The sequence below is a fragment of the Eucalyptus grandis genome, chromosome 2, assembly GCF_016545825.1.
Source record: "Eucalyptus grandis isolate ANBG69807.140 chromosome 2, ASM1654582v1, whole genome shotgun sequence".
Classification (NCBI taxonomy): domain Eukaryota; kingdom Viridiplantae; phylum Streptophyta; class Magnoliopsida; order Myrtales; family Myrtaceae; genus Eucalyptus; species Eucalyptus grandis.
This window is the reverse complement of record NC_052613.1, coordinates 4,767,742-4,787,400: the sequence shown is the minus strand read 5'-3', so window position 1 is coordinate 4,787,400 and position 19,659 is coordinate 4,767,742. Positions and strand designations below refer to the sequence as shown.

The 19,659-nt window shown below is 38.7% G+C and overlaps 2 protein-coding genes across 3 annotated transcripts; both read right to left on the bottom strand.

Moving 5' to 3' along the window:
- Positions 1-5,796: 5,796 nt before the first annotated feature.
- Positions 5,797-11,027, bottom strand: LOC104442317 (probable apyrase 7). 2 transcript variants are annotated; one of them, XM_018872444.2, is made up of 4 exons: positions 10,778-11,027; positions 8,310-10,542; positions 7,352-7,680; positions 5,797-6,554 (listed from the first exon to the last, which is right to left on the bottom strand). In XM_018872444.2, the coding sequence occupies exons 2-3, from the start codon at positions 10,306-10,308 to the stop codon at positions 7,376-7,378; spliced, it is 2,304 nt and encodes a 767-aa protein (XP_018727989.2). In that variant the 5' UTR covers positions 10,309-10,542; positions 10,778-11,027; the 3' UTR covers positions 5,797-6,554; positions 7,352-7,375. The 2 variants fall into 2 exon arrangements, with proteins under 2 accessions (XP_018727989.2, XP_039162463.1); XM_039306529.1 differs by having other exon boundaries at positions 8,310-11,027.
- A 1,436-nt stretch (positions 11,028-12,463) lies between these two features.
- On the bottom strand, positions 12,464-19,424 carry LOC104442319 (conserved oligomeric Golgi complex subunit 6). Its single transcript, XM_010055703.3, has 11 exons — positions 19,092-19,424; positions 18,920-18,972; positions 18,110-18,257; positions 17,896-18,003; positions 16,733-16,800; positions 15,888-16,011; positions 15,658-15,804; positions 15,217-15,480; positions 14,854-15,138; positions 14,464-14,607; positions 12,464-13,179 (listed from the first exon to the last, which is right to left on the bottom strand). Exons 1-11 carry the CDS (start codon positions 19,302-19,304, stop codon positions 12,658-12,660), a joined length of 2,076 nt encoding a protein of 691 aa, XP_010054005.1. The 5' UTR covers positions 19,305-19,424; the 3' UTR covers positions 12,464-12,657.
- Between the last annotated feature and the right edge of the window lie 235 nt (positions 19,425-19,659).

The following is a 19,659-nucleotide window of genomic DNA, read 5'->3' as shown; positions in this document are numbered from 1 at the left end:
TCAGCTCCATCTTCAAGCCGTGATATTTATCTCGCTTTGTCCTTGTTAATCATTCTATTGGCCGTCTGGTTTGACAACTAATATCATATTTCCATCTGATCCTGTACCTGTTGTCCCTGCCACCGAACCTTCTAGCTCTGTTCCTTTTGTCCCTACTATCGAGGCTCCTGTTGTCCCTGTCACTAAGCCTTCTGATCTTGTTTCTATTATCCCTACTGTTAAAACTCCTTCATCAACTTCTCAGATTGAGGCTCGAGTAAACACACCTTCTCAAACTGAGTCTCGAGCAGACATAACTTCTCCAGCATTGGAAGCATTGCATAGGGCCAAGATTGTTCTAGGTGCCAACTCCTATGATCTGTCACCTGGTCATATTCCCAGTTCTTTAAACAGGGACAAGATAAGGCTTGAATTGTCAAAGTTCATAGACCTTTCAATGGGAGCAATTTGCAGAATTCTACTTAACAGGAGATTTTTCATCAACTTGAGGCTTTGTCCAAACAACTTGGTGATAACAGTAATAAGATCAGTGCATTCCTCCCTTGAGAGCTTAAAGAGAAATTCCAAAGGTTCTCTAAAGACTATCTCGATATATTTGACAAATATCGCTATCATTTGGATGAAGTAGAGAAATTGAGTCTTCCCAAGAGTAGTGATGCAGAACCTAACAATGCCCCGGCAGAGCTCAGTCTAAGTGTATTGGAATGCAGCAAATCCTTTGAGATGGTAGTAGGAGAGATAGCTGAGCTTAAGGAAGAAGAAGCTCATCTTATGAAAGCACTCCAAGAGGTCTGTCAAAAAAGGAAGATGAAGCTTGGACAACAAATGGAAATAGAGGCCAAATTAAATTCCCAAGTGTTGACGCTTCAAGAGTTAAAGAAGAAAGAACATCTCCAAGTGATGGATCGAGAAGTACAACATAGAATTCGCAAGAATGAGCTTTTTTCGCGGATGAGCAATCTTGAATCCAGAATATTCCGCCTTGGGAATGATGTAACATTTTTCTCATACCCCAAGGAACAATCCAATAAATAAAAAGAGTTTTTTTTTTTTTTAATTCCCCCAGTTCTGCATTGGAATTCATGCCATTTATGTCAAGTGGGTTCCTATTTCTATGCACCTACGTTTGCACGAATGTCCTTGAAACGTGGCAAATAGTTATTGGGCTAGACCTACTTATACCTAGCCTCTGTACGTTGACACTCACAATACTTCTATCTATCATGGCCAATTCATGCTCTTCCGCGATCAGTGCCCAAGCCATTCTTCGTATTCATCGCTTTGAGAGCCTTCAATCAGGTGATGGGTAGAAATGCAGCTGTATTAATGTTGGAGCTTTTGAGACAAGATCTTTTTTCCCTTCTTCAGGTACTTGCTAAGCTTCTATGTTCGTGAGGTGGTAAAGGACCTTTTTTAATGATGCTGAAAGAGTGAATTATTGCCTCAATGCTTTGTGTTATTCTTAAGGGCATCATTAATCCTTCATTCAGATTCAATCACAGCAGTATATTGATTCGTGACATCTTTCCACTGCAAAATCATGTACTTCTCGTGTTCATTCTACAGACATTTTTATGAAGCCCCTTAAATTGTAGCGTTTCTTCCGCAATGAATGTTAAGGTGCCAGAGATGGATCTTTTACTTTTCCCTGAATCCATTTATTGAAAAAGAAAAAGAAAAAAAAAACCCACGGCATTGATGTCACAAGCTCTTAAGGCGATGTAAATGATGGTACTGAAGCTATTCCAAATTATTTGAGCACCAAATCTTGATATTCTTTATTAACTGGGTAACTCAAGTTCACTCTTTTCATGCGTTAACTACACAAGCATAAAATTATTCACAATTGGACAAGGAACTGCATACGACCCATCATGCATTGAATTCTGCTAGATCTTACTTCCTAGAACAACTAGTGTTAATTATTATAATCTTTATCCTCTGGATGTACAGGAAACACTTTACTCTCTCTTCCCACAGTTATAACCGTGGAGCTTGTTTTGGTGGTTCTGGCATATAGCTGGACTTTGCCAGAATGACAGTCCGAAATTTCCGAGGTATATACTGTTTTTTTGTACTTAATGTCTTGGTAGATCACTTAATTGAGTGATTTCACGCATTAAACTCTTATGGATTTTCCAAATTTTACTTGTGGAAAGGGAGGGAGGGACTAGGGGGGCGGGTAGATAGTTTTCTTCTATGTGGTTGCCTTTGTTTTATCTTCATCAAGCGAGTTGAATAAAAAAGCGAAAGAATTTTAGCAGGTAATCGTTTCTGCTATTTCCCTTAAGTAGTTGATAATGGGGGCTACCATGACTATAAGGGTATCCTCCTTGCAAACCACTAGAAGTACCCATCGAGTCGAGCAATGATCTAATGGGAGAAGCAAGCTGCTCTTTGTCACCACATTTCCCTTGGGACCAAGAAAAAGCTCCAAAGAAGAAGACGGACTTATCGCAGTAGGGAAGCTACCCTAGGGCATTCCTTACGGCTTCCATGGAATTTTCGCTAAGAATAGTGACCTAAATAAGCTCTAGGGTTTTAACTAATTTGAAGGATTTAATTCCACATGGTATTGAGCTAATTATTAGAAGTCATAATATTAGGAGCGAATAAGATAGGTATATGATAATGTGACAATCGATGTGTTTTTCTTGGTCTCACTAATTAATGGTATCATAGATATAATAGAGAATCAAACTAGGGATTTAAAAGTGTTCTTGCACATTAGATCGATTTTAAATTAGGAAATTTTTTGAAATTTAGATTCTCAAGAATACTCCCTTGTTTACAGAACAAAAAAGAAAAATAACGGGATTCAATAATAATTGGATTAAGTATTCAATAAGGGAACATTACTTACTTAGAAATCAAACATGAATGAATTGTTCATGCAAGGCCTTGCCTTTATGTCCATACTTTAACGATGAAAGGAAAAAATACCAGCATAATCCACGATGCAGAAAGTGCAGGTAAAAAATAAAAAATAAAAATAGAAAACTAAAAGATGCCCTTTTCTATTTTTAGAAATAAACTATTTGTTTTAGAATTTTTTTGAAATAATATGCTTTCAACTTAATTATGATTATATAGATCGGCATGTTTTACCAAAAGAAGATATTCAAATGATTATCATCTATCGAAATTTTAGCAATATTGTCTTGCCTTATTCTAAAGAAAAAAAAAAAGCTTTTTAAGGGAATTCTTAGTTAATGTGCTGGAAATTTTTGTGATTAACAAAGAAAGGGAGTAGAAATTGTGGTTAAGTGGAATCAATTTGTTTAGAACAATAAATTGAAAGCATTGTTATTCATCTCGTCCATATAATCTTGAGAAAATAAGCATAAAATATCATGCCTGTAATGAAAAATTTTAAAAATATTTCTTGAAATGAATTAATGAAAAATATTGTCATTGTCCACAAATAACATTTAGATATAAATTATTATCGACAATAAAAATATTTTACATTGTCTAATTATTCTAAATAATACATATAATCATGTTTAGGAAAATAGGCGGGACCAGGATAGATACTCATTTGAGCAAATTGAGACCAAACCGGAAGATTATTAAAAATAGTCTTAAAGCTATGGTAGTTTTGTCATTTCAGTCAATTTGGTCAATTTAACCTCAAATCTTTTGATGAGTTGATAGTTTAATCATTCCAACCAATTTTGGCCAAAAATCACAAACATGAATGCCAGCATATAGGTCAGCTAGTTGCCACCCTAGTCCAACTTGATAAAAAAATAAAAAGAAAATAAAAAATTTAGATAATTTTAAAAATTATCAATATCAATTACGGTCGTGTTAGTAAGACGGTCAATAGTCACGTTAGCGATTTTCGACTAATTTCGGTTAGAATGATTATATTGATAAATTGTTAAAAATTTATGACTAGATTAGCAATATTAAAAAATTTATCACTAAATTAGCCATTGGACGATAAATTTAGAATTTTTGAAACAATTATCCCGCAAAAGGTATAGAAAGAACTAAGTTGTGTTCTCTTTCAAGATATAGGGAATAATCATCCATTTATCACTCATTGCACTCAACCTTGATTCCAGACTCACGGAGAAGATCTATTTTTTGTATGAAGTGGGTGTTTTGGTCCTCATTTGGAAATTTGTTGTTAATGTAAAGATGACATTTGACATTTTAATACAGTTTAGATTTGGCATTACAAATTGAATAAAAGTTCAAAACCTAATTGGATGAATTGGAAGTTTACTAATATCATCGCACATTAAACAAAAGTTCAAAAATCAGCACCTGAACGACTATTTCATGCAAGTAATGGTACTTGGAATTTGGGATAATGATACTTGTTTTAATGTACAATGTGATTCTTAAGCTTTTAATTTGTTTAATATGATCTCTCAACGTTAACCCAATGTACATTATCATCCCAGAACTTTTAATTTGCAATTTGGTCTTTAAACTTTTGGTACATATTCAAGTTAATTCATTGACTATTTTAATGACAATAATGAACATTTTCATATAATTCAATGCTTAAATTGAACGTGTACCAAAAGTTTATGAACCACATTAAATAAATTAAAAATTCAAAGACAACATTGACCACATCGGCCGAAGTTCAGGGACTATTTGTATCATTTTCCCTTTGAATTTTGTCATTTCATAGATGAGGTAGGAAATTAGTACACAATGTACCACAACTACACATAATAGCATAATAATCAAATCAATTTAACCAGAATTAACAATCAAGCAGTAGATAATTATTTATACATAAATAGCCATTATGTTTTAAGTTAAATTAAATTTATTTTTCATAATATATAGGCTATTGCAAATAACTATCAATACATATTTATATTTGTAGATAAAGCAGTTGGCATTCCTACATGTAAATGACAATCTTGTTCACGGTTCCTGATCTTTACAAGTCAAGCTAAATAGCAGGATGACAATGGTGGAAAAAAAGTTTGAATTAAGCCTCCGTTTTTTCCGCAGAAAATAAATAATTTACAAAATATTTTTCTAGAATGATTACTTATATCTTGTACATAAAAATGTTTAGACATAATGATTATCGATAATGGATATTTATTTCATTAACTAATTATTTCAAATGATACAAGCAATCATTTTTAAAAATATATTTCCCAAATCATTTATTTTTTATGAACAAAGGAAGCCCAAATATGACTTGAGGGCTTCTGATGTCATTTCTCAATCTTTCCCTTGTGAAATTTTAGCGAACCAAACAAAGATGTAACTTTTACGCATATGCCTTTTTTCTTCATCATTTTTCCTTTTCTTTTGCTGCTAGTACCTATTCATTGTCATTCATACTTATTCATTCCATATCTCATGCTAGTGACTAATGACTATTGAGACCTTGATGGATATAATTTGGAGAGATGGAAGGCCAACCCTTGAGAGATGAACTCCAAATCTATGTTATGAAGCTGGCTTCTATAGCACATAAATAATTTGGCAACCACACTAAGAAAGTGCTGGAGTAACTTCGTCAAAATCACACGGGATAAAAAACTATCGGAGAAGAATGTCTGCTACGCAACCCAGAAATGGTTCTAATTACAATTACAACGATGATAATAATACTAGTGTCCGGGAAAGCAATGAGCATGTGTTGACTTCCATCCAAATAAGTAAGCACCCAAACAACTCCTGCTTTTTCCCTTTTCATCCCCCCAATTTGCATGTTTTATTGTCCCAACCTTCGATTCAAGCAGCAACGAAGTATAAATGAAATTGAGATCTCCCCTTCTGCAATACCCATAGTACCAAGAAAAGAAATAGAGAAGGCTACACATCTTATCGATCCATGAGGACATATGGTTTTCCCAATTGGAAAAATCAACAACAAATGGAGAACTAATATCTTAAACCCCACAGGAAAAGAAACCTATGAGATTAATTCATCAATGGACAAAGCTAACTAAAAAGAATAATTCCCAGAATTTCACCAATCATTTCATTTTCGCCCAAAAATGACAGCAATAAATTGTCAGAGGGTATAAGAAGTATCATCCTGCAAACGTGCAATTTCATGCGATAGTGTAAGAGTTCTGAAAGCTTCAAATCCAATGCTTCCATTTTAGTGTGCTTCACATTTATTTCCCTCCCAGTCACAGTTTCTGTATCTAATCTGCTTAGGTCAAAAGGAACTACATAGAACATTTAGAGGTTACTTTATTAAACTCCAGAATTATATGGACACTCTGTTCATTTAACGTATGTGTTGACAGGCCTGTCACTCTTCTTGTTCTCTCCAGCTCAGCCATCCAAAACCCCTGGCATTTACCCCCATCACTTGCTTCCTCATGAGACATTCTCCTCAGGTTAACAGAACCGTAGTTCTCAGGAATATGAAAACAAGGGACCCGATAAGCATCCATTCTTTTTGCAGTCTCTGGTCAAGGTTTTAGGCATACAAACCCCAATCATCGGAAGCCATAACCATGACTTTTAAGCTCAAGATAAGCAATATCGATTCAGCCGGCAATTTGAGAAAAATGTTACTAAGCAGAAGATAAACCCCAGCTTGGTAGTATCTGCCAGATATCAATCAAACCAGCTCATCAGCAACATGACCGAGAAAAGTGATAGAGGAATCACACTAGTATGCTTGAGATCTTATATTAAAGTCAATGTGGCCCGTGCTCTATTAACGTGGAAACAATTAATAGAAAAGGAATACAGAGAGATTTATCTATAAGAAATATATTTTGATTGCTAGAAGTAATGTCTGTGGGACAATGCAATTGATTCAATTGGCTGCTGCCTATAATGAGAAGATAAACTGCTCTGAACAAACTCTGTCTCAGCATGCTCAATTAACTTGGGAAACAATCAATGAAATAGGAATACAAAGAGATTTATCTATAAGGAATATACTAGAACAGTAATGTCTTCGGGAGAACAATGCAATTGATTCAATTGGCTTCTGCCTATAATGAGAAGATAAACTGCTCTGAACAAACTCTGTCTCAGCATGCTCAATTAACTTGGGAAACAATCAATGAAATAGGAATACAAAGAGATTTATCTATAAGGAATATACTAGAACAGTAATGTCTTTGAGAGAACAATGCAATTGATTCAATCGGCTTCTGCCTATTATGAGAAGATAAACCACTCTGAACAAGCTCTGTCTCAGCAAAAACTAAGCAGAAGTTGTCATCCTTTTTTTTCCTGGATTTTCGAAATGGTTATTGGCCTTATTAAACAAAAAAGAAAAAAGAAACCAATAGATGCAAAAGAAAAATCAAGATTTGCAAATGTATTGTATCCGGTCAGTTGAAATTGGGTTATTTATGGTACAAAGGAAATGCGTAGATGAGAGCTGTACCCAAAATTTCAGGGGAAGAATGCTCTAAACTTTCGCCATGTGTGCCTCAGCCAAAGAAGAGTTTAGATCTTCTCGAGATTGTGATCTCCTACTCTGTAGTCGCATCTGACTTCTGCCAGAAGACCAGAATGGACTCATGCCACTAGAATCATATTGCATCTGCCCCAAGCTACTAGAAGAAAAACTATGAGAAACACTGCTAGTTGATGGATATAGAGATGATTCTGTTAGCTGGATGCCACTACCACCCAGACCATGTCCAAATCCAAAAGGTCCTTGCTGAGAATCGCCAATTGTTGGACTCAAAGGCATCTTCACTCTTTGATCCCCTGAGACACCATAATTTATATGCCTTCAAGGTTAAAAAATAACTTATAGGAAAGTGATTACATCAGGATAAACAAACAGCTAAAGGATAGCAAAAGAAACTAGTAAAAGAAAACTAGCTGTACAGAGATTAACAAAGATAACGACACTCCTTATGCAACTCTTATCATATTCCATGGAACCAATAAAGTCACCCACTTGATTGGAGAAAAAGAATCGTGAGATCTAGAAACAAAGGGAATTTGACGATGTTCATATGACAAGCCAACAAGATCAGTAATGGCCAAGCAGTAACTTTAATGGTACCCATCTTATACTGACTAATGTTATCCTAGACACTGAGTCAAGCAGTTAGCAAAAGTTTTATGGTTAACAGTCCAATAGATATGCTAAACCTAAAGAAGGAAAGAATGGAAGAGCAGACATAAAGGAGCCTGCGCCACATGTGAGACAAGACTTGAATAGATTATCACATGGCATCCTACATGTCTCTTCAAGTACAGAAAAAAAAAAAAAAAAAAATCAAGAGACTGCCTCAATTTAAATGCTAGTATCAACCTTGATGTGGTATTAAACCACAAATTGGCATACATCGGGACTATGAATTAAAATAGTCTGTAAAGATGCCTACCTGAATTGATGGGACTCCACCGCTGGAATCTAAAAGGAGAAGGAACGTTCAAAACAGATGCTGCAGAAGCACTATTATGCTTGAAAAGTGGGAGATATGACCTCCTGAAAAATCTCGGCATCCAATTGTAAACGCGTGACAGTGCACAAAGCAGGACAGACAAGGTTGCCAGCAAAATTGCCATAAGAAGTACCGGATTTACCCTCATTTGGAGGACTTCGTAACTGTGCAAGCCCATTCGCATTGGAAATGCTTTTCCTGATTCCAAAAGTGCAGCTCCAAGTGTCCAAGTGATACCTCCAGATCCAATAGTAATTTGGTTATCCGTAATGTGCAATCCCTCTCGCAACAACAAAGCTATGTAGGGTGCCCTGAAGCAGTATTGTTCAATAAAGGGCTGTGGGGCCACGCTGTTTTTTGCAACTTCCCAAGTTTTTTCACAGAACTCTCGTCCCTTCTCCAACACATCATCAAGTGTGGCATCAGCAGTCAGGTTGAAAAACCGATAAACCACAAAAAAACCAGACATGGCGTAAAAATGGCCATGAGGACGCGCCAGGTTGTCCGGTAGAGCACATGGTTGTAAGTCACAATCAATTCCTGGACTTAGACGTGACCACTCAGAAATATTCACAGCAACCTTTGCAAGTGCACTGCATTCCTCCCAATTTGGGGCACCAATGAGATGCAGGGAGATTCCAGGTTTCCCACCTTTACCTAACTTTCTTCTCTGAACCACAGGGCTTCCACCTTCTTTAAAATTAGATGCACATTGAGAACAGATATATCGCTCCTTGTATCCAGAATGCAAGCAAGGATGTTTAAGCTCTACATTGCCATGCGTTAGATCTGTATTTTTGCTTTCAGGAGGGATCTTGACAAGACGAGCAACAGACTTGTCAAACGCATCATTCAGACCATATCCAGAGAGAGAATAGGCGTTGAGATGATGGTCACTAGCACCTATTCTAAGCTTTAAGCTGGAACTGTTACGCATATTTTCCTTGCTTTCAAACGTAACCTGCAAGGAAGAGCCGCCAAGATCAAGTGCACCAAATGTTGCTTTCTTTGGCATAAAACCTAACATGTGTGTTCGATAGTTAAGAGCTGCCCATCCATAGTAAGCCTCCTCCACTCCGGAAATGATCTTAACCCACTCTTTCTTACACAAGAAAGGTGAAGTTTTCAATATGGGCCATGCATTGTCAAGAAGCCACCTTGAATCTGCTTCCGGTAGTCTCCGGACCCCAGCCGTGGCATAGAGAAAGAGAGATGTAGTCTTGTGAGACTGCTTGGGAATTTGCTTCTTTGCCCACCGAACAAGTGGATTTATTGCAGCAGTCAAGCCAGATACATTATGGACCAACTTGTCAAATCCAGGTTCAGTCTCCATGCGATCATATGCACGTCCACTCTGAGATTGGGGTTTCTTCTTTACACCTTCATTGAAGGACTTGATCACAAGAGGAAGGCTTCCATCTTTCTTGTAATTAAGAGATGCTTGATATACATAAACTCTAGTTCCCGTGCTCCCACAATCTAAAACGACATAAAATTTGGATGTTCCTTGAGACCAATATGCATAGGCATACATTGACACCATGTATATTAATAGAAAAAACAAAAGGAGGCATAAAAGAACCAAGATCCTCCGTATCCATTTCCTCCGTGGAAATGCACTTCCTCCTGGTGAAGACTTCTCCTTCGAAAAGCTAGACACGACATTATCTCTCCACAAAGGGTGGGGAGGTTTAGAGTGCGTCCCATTGAGATTGCCATCATCAAAAACAAGCCCGTGATATGATGGTAAATCTTGGAGAGACGACGAATGCCGCAAATCGTTCTTATGCCCAGCGTTTGTGAAGCCAGAAGTATAAGCAGAAGAACCCCCATTGGGAGGCAATCCGGATGGCAACATATACCGAACACCGGAGGCATGTGGACCCGAACCCCGGCCCTTCACCGCCGAAAAGAGATTCGCAATTTTACTAAGCACCATCTTCCTGCCCTTTTCGAGACCGGAACACCGGAGGCCCACTCTCACAGTCAGTCCACCATCTCAAAAGCACTCATCCGCAGTCAACTACATGAAAACAACCTCACGGGCTTTCCGTGGCCGAAACATCCCAAACCTCCAGCGCCCGGAAACAGAAAAACGCCAGCTTTCTCGGCATTGCTCTCGATCCTGCGGAGCGCGAAGCCGCTATTCAGGAGGAGAACGCGGCAAAGCTTCCTGACCAATCAGCGATCGATCAGAACCCGTCGAAACGGAAACAGGCTCACGGAGATCGCGAAAGGAATCAGATTTCGCAGAAAGGAACAAACTTTTTTTGCTTAAAAAGAGTCTCCTTCCTAATTGCGCACAGCAATCCGGCGCCCCCCCATTACAGCACCGATCGACGGGGGCGGCGATCGAATCCGAGAAGCCCAATGCAGGTGGGTGGCGACGAAGAGAGAATCGGAGGTACCTGGCGGTGGGGCGGAGGTGAATCTCGCTTTGTTCCAATGCTGATTTCGGATGGGACGAAACCACTGCGCGATTCTTCTTCACCTCCTCCTGCTCCTGGTCGAGCTTTTTCCGTGGAATTTCTGCAGATCCAGCGACTGCGGAAATCGAATCGAGAGGAGACGGAGAAGCAGCAGCAGCGAAAGATTTTTCCACGCGGAGGAGCTGTTGGATTTTGTCTCTGCGATTCGCGTACGTATTTACTCTGCAGCGTAAGCGCAGGTGCCGTCAATAAAGCTTCGAACGTCATTTTTTTTTTTTTTTTTTTTTTTTTATTATGTCATGTTTTTGTCTTTTGAAGTTGTTTTTGAATTTTGGTCTGATGTTTATCCACTTTTTGCCGCTTTAGATAACAAATAACGATCCTCTCCCCGAAATAATAATAATAATAATAATTGCGGTGATAAAGATAATAATAATCGACCTCAAATTTGAAATTGAGTTTGCAAAGATAAGATTTTTTTTTTTAATCGGATAAGTCATTCGCTGATTGTCTCTTAATTGGTTAATTCTAGATCATCAAATAGTCTTCTTATCTTACTTTTATTCGAATGTGACATATATAATTAAATTTAAGAAAAAAAGATATCTAAATGCAAATAGTTCAAAAAGTTAAGAATATGCTGTTATCAGAGCATTCGAAAGTGAGTCTTTCTTTTTGGATCAAAATTTGAAAGTGAATTAAAGTCAAACAAGATTAAGCACACGGGTCAAATTAGTTTATTTCATAAATACAACCAATTGCTTTGTTATAATCTTTGCACATAAGGATTATAAAGCCCTTGAAAATAAACTTTTAACTTTGCGAGAGTTTGTGAAGATGAGAATTATATTTCTGTGGATTAGAGTGAAATATAATATATTTAATGTTCACTTAAAAAGGCTTTGAGATAGATATAAAGATGGACATATTTTCCTTACCATACACGCATGTCAATTCAAGTCAGCCTAGCTTGATGTCTAAGAGATAGAATATGGAAGAGTCAATGAAATTATGAAAAGATACAGAGACAGGCATATATAATATAGATATTGCCTTCCTATATCCGCAAAATGCATACACTAAAGTTCTTAGAAAAATCATTTGAAGGGTGCTTTTGCATACTTGTAAGTGATATTTTCTTTTCTTTTTTATAATTCGGGAATACAAACATGGATGACGAGTATCGATTTTTATCTGCGAATTGAGTTGCCTACCAATTGTACCAATAAAAATCAGAAATTTAATTTATGATTTTTTTACTTTACTGACAATTATAAAGTTCAAATGAGAAGGGAATGTTTCTGTCCTTTATCTAAATGGCGTGTTCCGCGGTTGGTTCAAAGGGAGTTAGGTATTACACTTACTAGATAGAACTTGCAAAACACAACATTGACTTCTGTGCAAATTGCGCACGCAAGATCGATATCATTTGGAATGAACTATTAGAAGATGCTAACCTTTACCAAACTAGAATATTAGTTTGATTTGAGGACTTTGAATCCATCTGAATTTGGTTACTGTTGTTTGCGAAAGGAGGAATTTCTTGACCGTATAAAGTCTCTTGTGTTTGGCTTTTTGTGGAATTCTTTTCAAACCCAACCCGAATGGCCCCCACGGAAAACTTCACACCAAAGAAAGAAAAATCGAAAGAACTACAGAAATCAGTGGCATAAAACTCGGAAAATCTCATCATAGCGAATACAGATGAATATCTCACAAAGAAACCACGAACGGTAACTTATATAGCAACACCATGTATTGACGAGAACGCTTATTTATGAATCGAATCAAATTTTACTATCAAGTACATCGATATAACTAAAGTCCAAAATAAACAAAAGCATTTCAGTTCTCCGTATTCATATTCCTAAGATAGTTCTTATCTGATCTGGGGGATGCCTTGCCAATGATCTGGGATCTGAGTATCCGTTACTTGGATCCATAATCGCATTATAGATTATATCATATGCTTCTGCCAGGGACTTAGCCACCTCAACACAAGCTTCGGACCTCAACTTTGGGACTTGCATCTGCTCGAATTCAGGAAGAGAACTCTCACTTCCCAAAATAAGGCCAAAGAAGGCCTTCAAACAATCTGACAGAGCAGATGGAGATGTCTCTTCAGAATCGGCCAAACGGACTCCGCTGGTTGAGCCGCTCGTCTCCTTGTTGAGTGCATCCCGAAAGAGAGGCATCTTATCAGATAAATTACATCTCCTAAGAATGGCATCAACTTCTTTCTCCACAAGAACATGCAAGTGTTTTTCTATCAAGGATCCCAAGTTCTTCACATATTCAGCAGCTACTGCATGCCCTAGCAATGGCTGTTGAATGGCACATAAGCAGTTGATGAGGAATATCTTGGATGGCCGCTCACTATTCTGCATAGAAAAGAAAAAAATGGTTTCAGAATTCAGAAGTGGGCTGAAACCAAAAGACAACAAGAAAGATGTAAGTCAAATATGATGTCAACTAGACCATGGCCAATTCACGTTTGTGACTTCAAAAATTGTCTTCTTCCCAAAGTGAGAAATATGTAAGTCAAATATCATAGTCCTCCCAAAGCAATTTTCTTGCAGTTCAATTACTTTGAAACACTCTGCTAATTGAACTTGACTGAATACAAGAGTAAGCAAAAGAGTTGAGCTCAGTTTCAGCACAACCCTCGAAGAATATGGAGTCAAGTGGAGTCAATATCAATTACAAAACATTTCGAATATATTCCAAGACCTAGCTCAAGTACAGAAAAAAGTATCCTATTGAGCTTGAGCAGGATTTCAAATTTCCATGTCTTATACCGTGGCCCATTCAGGCTTGTGACCGTCAAACCCTCAACTAACAACACTCAACTACATGGGCCTAAATTGACAGCCCCTGTGAACTATGACATTCTACTAAGTTGAACTAGGACAGTAACACATTGTTTCCTGATATAAAGGGAGTTGTTTGGTAGACTGGAAGGGGTTTGACATGAATAGCATATTCCCATACCAATTTCATTTCCAGTGTTTGGATGCACTTGAAGAATCGGAATGTTCCTTTGAATAAAATTGCAACTGCTGTATTTTGCAGGATATGAGTGTTCTGCCGCTCTACTCATCCAAATCTTTTATCATGCATGATGATTGGCGAAAAGGAAAAAACAAAGTGAATTGGACCTTGGAGCAAAAGCAATTTATGAATTCCCCCAGTATAACCATCCATGCTTATCTTTATAATTAAACAACAACCTCCTCTCCCCCACCACCCCCAAAAAAATTTGCAATCCATTTATTTTTTCTTTCGACATTAGTTGAACGACAGCCAGTTGAAAAAGGTGCAAAACATGTCATCAGAATTTTGCGAACTACCTACTGGATTGACTTCAACAAATGGAATCCTTTTGGCTGGACAAATGAAAAGAAAATAATGGTTAAAAAAGAAGAAGAAGGAGAAGAAGTGGAATCCTTTTGCGAACTAGCTAGTTGGAATCCATTTATTTTTTCTTTCGACATTAGTTGAATGACAGGCAGTTGAAAAAGGTGCAAAAGATGTCATCAGAATTTTGCAAACTAGCTACTGGATTGACCTCAATATATGGAATCCTCTTGGCTGGAAAAAATGAAATGAAAAAAGCTGGAAAAAAATGTGGCTGGAAGGAAATATCATAGAAAAGAACTAATAACCTGAATTGAGGGAGCAGGGCTTCCATTTGACAAGATGGCATCAACAGATGATTTACTAATCTGACTCGAGTCAGAACTTATTCTCCTTCTTGATGAATGACTAGATCCTTTTGATTTGTGTGCTTCTGCCGCTTGCTCACACATCTGCATTCAATAATAGAATAACAAGTTTTTCATCACGCTTCCCGTGACAGTTTTATCAACCATATCAGCAATCAATTCTGCAGGGAGTATGTCAGCTGGGACAATCCTTATCTTTACTAAGATTCTGGAGGACTCTAGTGACTTGACTGTGTCTGCGTAAACTTCAGTAACAGGATACATTCTGCTGTTATATTGTCTTCTTTTTACATCAAGCAATAGGAAAGTTCAGTACATCCAAGCACAAACCTGAATAATAGGATCGAGCATGGCCGAAATCACTGGATCAAAGTCAGGTTTCTTAGTGGACGCAGGTACCATCGTGCTGTTGTGGGTCTCAATTATTTCAAGCAACACTGAGACTCCATCCCTAACTGCCGATGGAGGAGACAGATCAACAGCAACAAGTGGAGGATACCGCAATAGCTTTTCTCCTCTGCTTCTCAAAATTTCAAAAAATGTCCTCTGAGCTGCATCTTTTAGGGCCCAAATCGTGTTACAGAGAGCTGTGTCTCGCCCAAGCAGATCTGATATCTGCACTAAACAGTCATAACCAGTAAAAAAGGTGTGGGATTAGAAAGAATGCATACAAGAAGAAAGAGTTCAACTGACCGTGTAGCTGTAAAACTCAAGGGTGTTGCTAAGTTTATAAGACACTATAAGGCTGGGTTGAGATTGCAGTGCTTGTTCAACTCTCACTTTGAATGGCCGACATACTCCTTCAAAAATTCTATCCAGAACAAATGTCATGTCAGATTCTGCTTTCCCAGAACCATTTTCTAAGTTCTTCAAGAAACGAGTAGCAGTTGGCCCAGTATCCACCACTGCATCTGGATCGAGTAATGCCAGAACAAGCTCTCTCTCAGATGCTAAGGACTGCAAGAAAGCAACATACATCATTAATATTATACACGATTATCTTTTAAAAATCATGTCTGACCACCAAACATTTGCATTCTCACAGTATTGAAAAATTTTAAATAGCCGTCACGGTAACTATGAGTCCACAAGTAGCAGTAGAACAAAAATCAGATGATAGTTATCACAACACACCTGATGTAGCCATCCCAGCATGTCGCCTACATATCGCAGAGGATCATGAGCATGTACTTCAATGGGTCTAGGCATTCCGCCAGGTCCTCCTCGTGTAAGAGCACTAATAAACCTTCTAAACAATGCATTATGCCTCAAATTGGCAACCTATACAGGGAAAGAGTTAATAATATTAGTTAAATAGGAAAGATGAGCACTTATCGAACTCTACTGCAAATAAAGTAGAGTACCTCCTCTGCACAATATTTGAAAAGCACAGGCCTCTCTTTCAGGCAACGAACAGCCGTTCTCAATAGCTCACTGACTTCAGGATTATCAGTGTCACCCAATTTTCTGCACTCTGCCTGAACCCACCTAAATGAGAAGTAAGAAGGACCATCAACCATAGTACCAACAGGAAAAAAGAGATAAAGACATCAATTTTTTTAAAGATAAGTAAGAAGGCTCAAGACATAAGACCAATTAAGAAATGAAAAGTTATGAAGAAGTCACCTCATGCAATGACAAATTTCAAGCCATTAACAAAGTCAGGGACACAATCACATCAATCATGCACACAGATATTTGTATCTGAAGAACTAATTCAAAAGAGATCTTAGATCATGAACTTTGTGTTTCATCTACTCAGTAACTATGAAATTTCATTCCAGGAGAAGACACTAATTAACTGGAGGGATTGGAACAAATTGTGCCAGCTAAGAGACCACCATCATTAAGTGTCAGTCTTTCTCGCCTAAGATTAAAACCATAAAAAATCACATCATCTAGAGATACCGGAGGCTAAAAGTTTCTTAAAACGGTAATTCTGAGAACAGTACAACAAGAAAATCTAAGAATCAGTGACGATAAGATGGGACAGTGTTAAAACTATCCTACATGTAATGATTTTTATTAAGTTGCTCTTTATATAATTATTGCAGATTAAAGCAAGACCACATATCAGCTTCTGCAGATTAAAATGCATTATTCTCTTGCCCCTAAAACCACATCTTAAATTTTGGAAAGACCAAGCCAGGTAGCCGCAAAACCATGCAGAACAAACCCATAGTAAATGAAGCCTTTTAAGACGGCTGACCTGCACAAGCGCTCATAAGCCCCTTCTTGATACACAGCCATCATATCCATAAGTTCCAAGCCTGCACGCTGTGAAGCAATGAAAATGAGAAAGTATCACACACTTAGCCTTCATCTAAGTCAAATTTTGTTACAGGTTTTTCCAGCTCATAATACAGCAAATTGCAACTACTGAAAGCTACGATGCATCGCCAGAAGTGTAAGAGGAGCACGTAAAGCTCAGCAAGGAAAAAAGAGAAGCAGAGAGGACAATTAAACAATGAAAGAGAACAATACTGGAAAACACGCAGCGTGCCTAAGCCTCATGCTTCTAAGCAGATAAGCAATCTTGTTTTGTGTCTCGAGCCCACTCAATTTTTTTTTGAGCCACAACCTCCTTTGGCAACTCGAGCTGATTTAATAACGCAACCCATCAAAAAGAAGGGGAAAGAAAGGTGATATTTTTAGGACATAAGGCGAAACAGAAGGATCCACAGAAACCTCCTAAGGACCCATTCCTTTTAGATCTTTCTTTTTCTTTTGTCTGTATATTCTTTATGCACCTTTTTGTGGTGTGTGGTGACTTGGTGAAGACAAGTGCAATAGGATGCTGAATTTGAGAGACAAACCAAGTATAAACTCCATTAGTTCTTGATGAATTTTGAAATTTTTTTTTCTCTCTTGAATGAAGATACCATTAACTGAACAACAAAGATAGGTATATTCTGTTCTGTTCAAGGTTTACTATTGTTCTCCTTACACAATACACGACAAGATGAATATAGATGGGATAATTGTTTCCATCAAAATAATTAGCTCGACTGCACCTCAAAGAAAGTATGTCACCAAGGATTACTGTTACGAGAACTAATAAGACACAAAAGGAGACTGGGTGGAGGTGTCTGACGTCTGCAGTAGCACCAGTTGTGAAACTTTGCCCGCAATAAGAGGGGGAAGAAAGAAGGGAAAGAAAAAATCAACTGTCCCAACCAAGCCTTATACTTTGAAAATGTTCTCTCTCAGATAGCGATGAGCTTTATTTCTTAAGGTGCCTAATTCTCCATCAAAACTGAAGTACGGATAAAGCCACCCTTAGAGAGACAGATAAAGTACACTATTTTCATATATATAATGCTTATCATTGCCTGTAGTATCCTGAATGTCTTTATAGGAGAGAGGATTTACCTGGTGATGTGTCCGAAGAAGTATCTTGCAGTTAGCATGAATTTCTTGAACATGGGAAAGGGCCTTGAAGAATTCTTCGTTAAGATCTTCACCCCTCAGTGCATTTATCTAGTAACACAGCAACCAACTTCAATGCATATGGAATGCATTATGTGGAGCCAAGCAGTAATAAAGGGCCTAAATCAAGTAGCCAGATGTTAAATTCAGGGTCAACCTCTTCATTAGAGAGCTGATAGTCACGTAGGAAGCATGACACAATCTCCTGCCGCTGTGTAGTCATCTCTAGTTCTTGTTTGAGCCTCTCTGTGGTACTGATGATGTCCCCTGTGCTAGCAGTGCAACCGCCCAATGCTTTTGCTATTCTGTGAAGACATATCAGTCCTAGTGAAATTCATGTTCAGACTAACCATTTTCTCATCTTAAACTGGAAAAGAGAACAGTCCTAGCAAATTCAATCTAAGGCCAAACCATTGTAGCATATCTTCACTGTACCGTCAATTATATTTCTTATTACATGAGAAATCAAGTTATCGACACAATAGCAAACATCTACATTAATTCATTTGATATAAAATCAGGCTGACTCATCATCTTCTCTTGACCTTTGTGCAAAAATCTGAAAGCACTTTCAATTCCCAAGTAGCCAGTAACTACATTTATCTCCTGCATACAGCATTTATCTCCTTCAAATAATTCCTTTCCCTCTTCACTTAAGACTCCCGCTGTGAAACCCATATGTAAATTCCAGCACATGTCCTCTTATAAACCTAATCAATTATGTTGAAGTCTAGCTACATTGATCGGATTACAGAATGCAAGCCTAAGATCCAGAGCAGAAATGAACTCGATTCACCCTCATCTAGCAGATTGCGAAAAAGCAACACGCTCCGCTTCATCTCAACAATTTAAACACACATTACGAGGTCCAAATCTAACAACCGCAAGCAACACATCTGCAGACGACAATCAATTCCGACATACTCAGGCAGCACAATCTCCGCAGGCAGCTTCCCCACTAACTCACCTATCGCAGCACTCGGCGAGCGCATTGACCTCTTCCTCCACGCGATCCAACGCCTGAGGGCAAAAACCGCAATCACGTCATAACTCCAATCCATCCACCACACGCTCACGCTCCGACGCGGCGAAAAAGCCTCACCCGACGACACACAGCAAAGAGGCGAGAGAACACGCACCCGTTGCGCGGTATCCGAGGCCTGCAGGAACTCCCGATTGATGTCGAGGCCGCGCTTCTCGATGGCGGATCTGAGGTTGCGGCGGGCCTGGGGCGTGTTGTCGGCGTAGAAAGTGGAGAGGGTGTTGAGGGACCCCAGGACGTCGGGCGTGTCGGTGCGCGACTCCAGCACCTTCTTCAGCTTCCTCGAGAGCCCCGGCGCTAGCGTCCCCATTTCCGCCGCGCCCCCTCTCCGACGAGCACGATCTCGATCTCGATCTCGATCTCGATCCCGCCGTCGTCGCCGATCAAGTCCACGCGATGGAACGATTCAGTCGATCTGATTCTGCTTCTGCGTCGCCTTCTCTCCTCCTTCATTCCCACTCCCTCCGAGTCGATGTTGGGGCGTGACGATACGGCGTGTTTTGGGCTGGGCCAGGGCCTCTCTGGCGTACCGGAAAATGTGGGCCACGTTCATGGGCCGACCGCCGGCGCTAGTTACTCCGTTCATCGAATCTACTTCCAGTTCATTAGCAATCGATGCGCTTTGAACGTTCTCCGAACTAACTTTTTTCTGGTTAAAGAAAGCT

Excerpts from the sequence above, each read along its gene's own strand:
- LOC104442317 (XM_039306529.1), bottom strand. The coding sequence starts at position 10,308 with ATGGTGCTTAGTAAAATTGCGAATCTCTTTTCGGCGGTGAAGGGCCGG. Across the intron at positions 7,681-8,309 it reads GTGGAGTCCCATCAATTCAG|GGGATCAAAGAGTGAAGATG; the intron begins GTAGGCATCTTT and ends ATGGTGTCTCAG.
- LOC104442319 (XM_010055703.3), bottom strand. The coding sequence starts at position 19,304 with ATGGGGACGCTAGCGCCGGGGCTCTCGAGGAAGCTGAAGAAGGTGCTG. Across the intron at positions 15,139-15,216 it reads TTGAGTTTTACAGCTACACG|ATATCAGATCTGCTTGGGCG; the intron begins GTCAGTTGAACT and ends TGTTTAGTGCAG. Across the intron at positions 13,180-14,463 it reads GCCCTGCTCCCTCAATTCAG|AATAGTGAGCGGCCATCCAA; the intron begins GTTATTAGTTCT and ends TTTTCTATGCAG.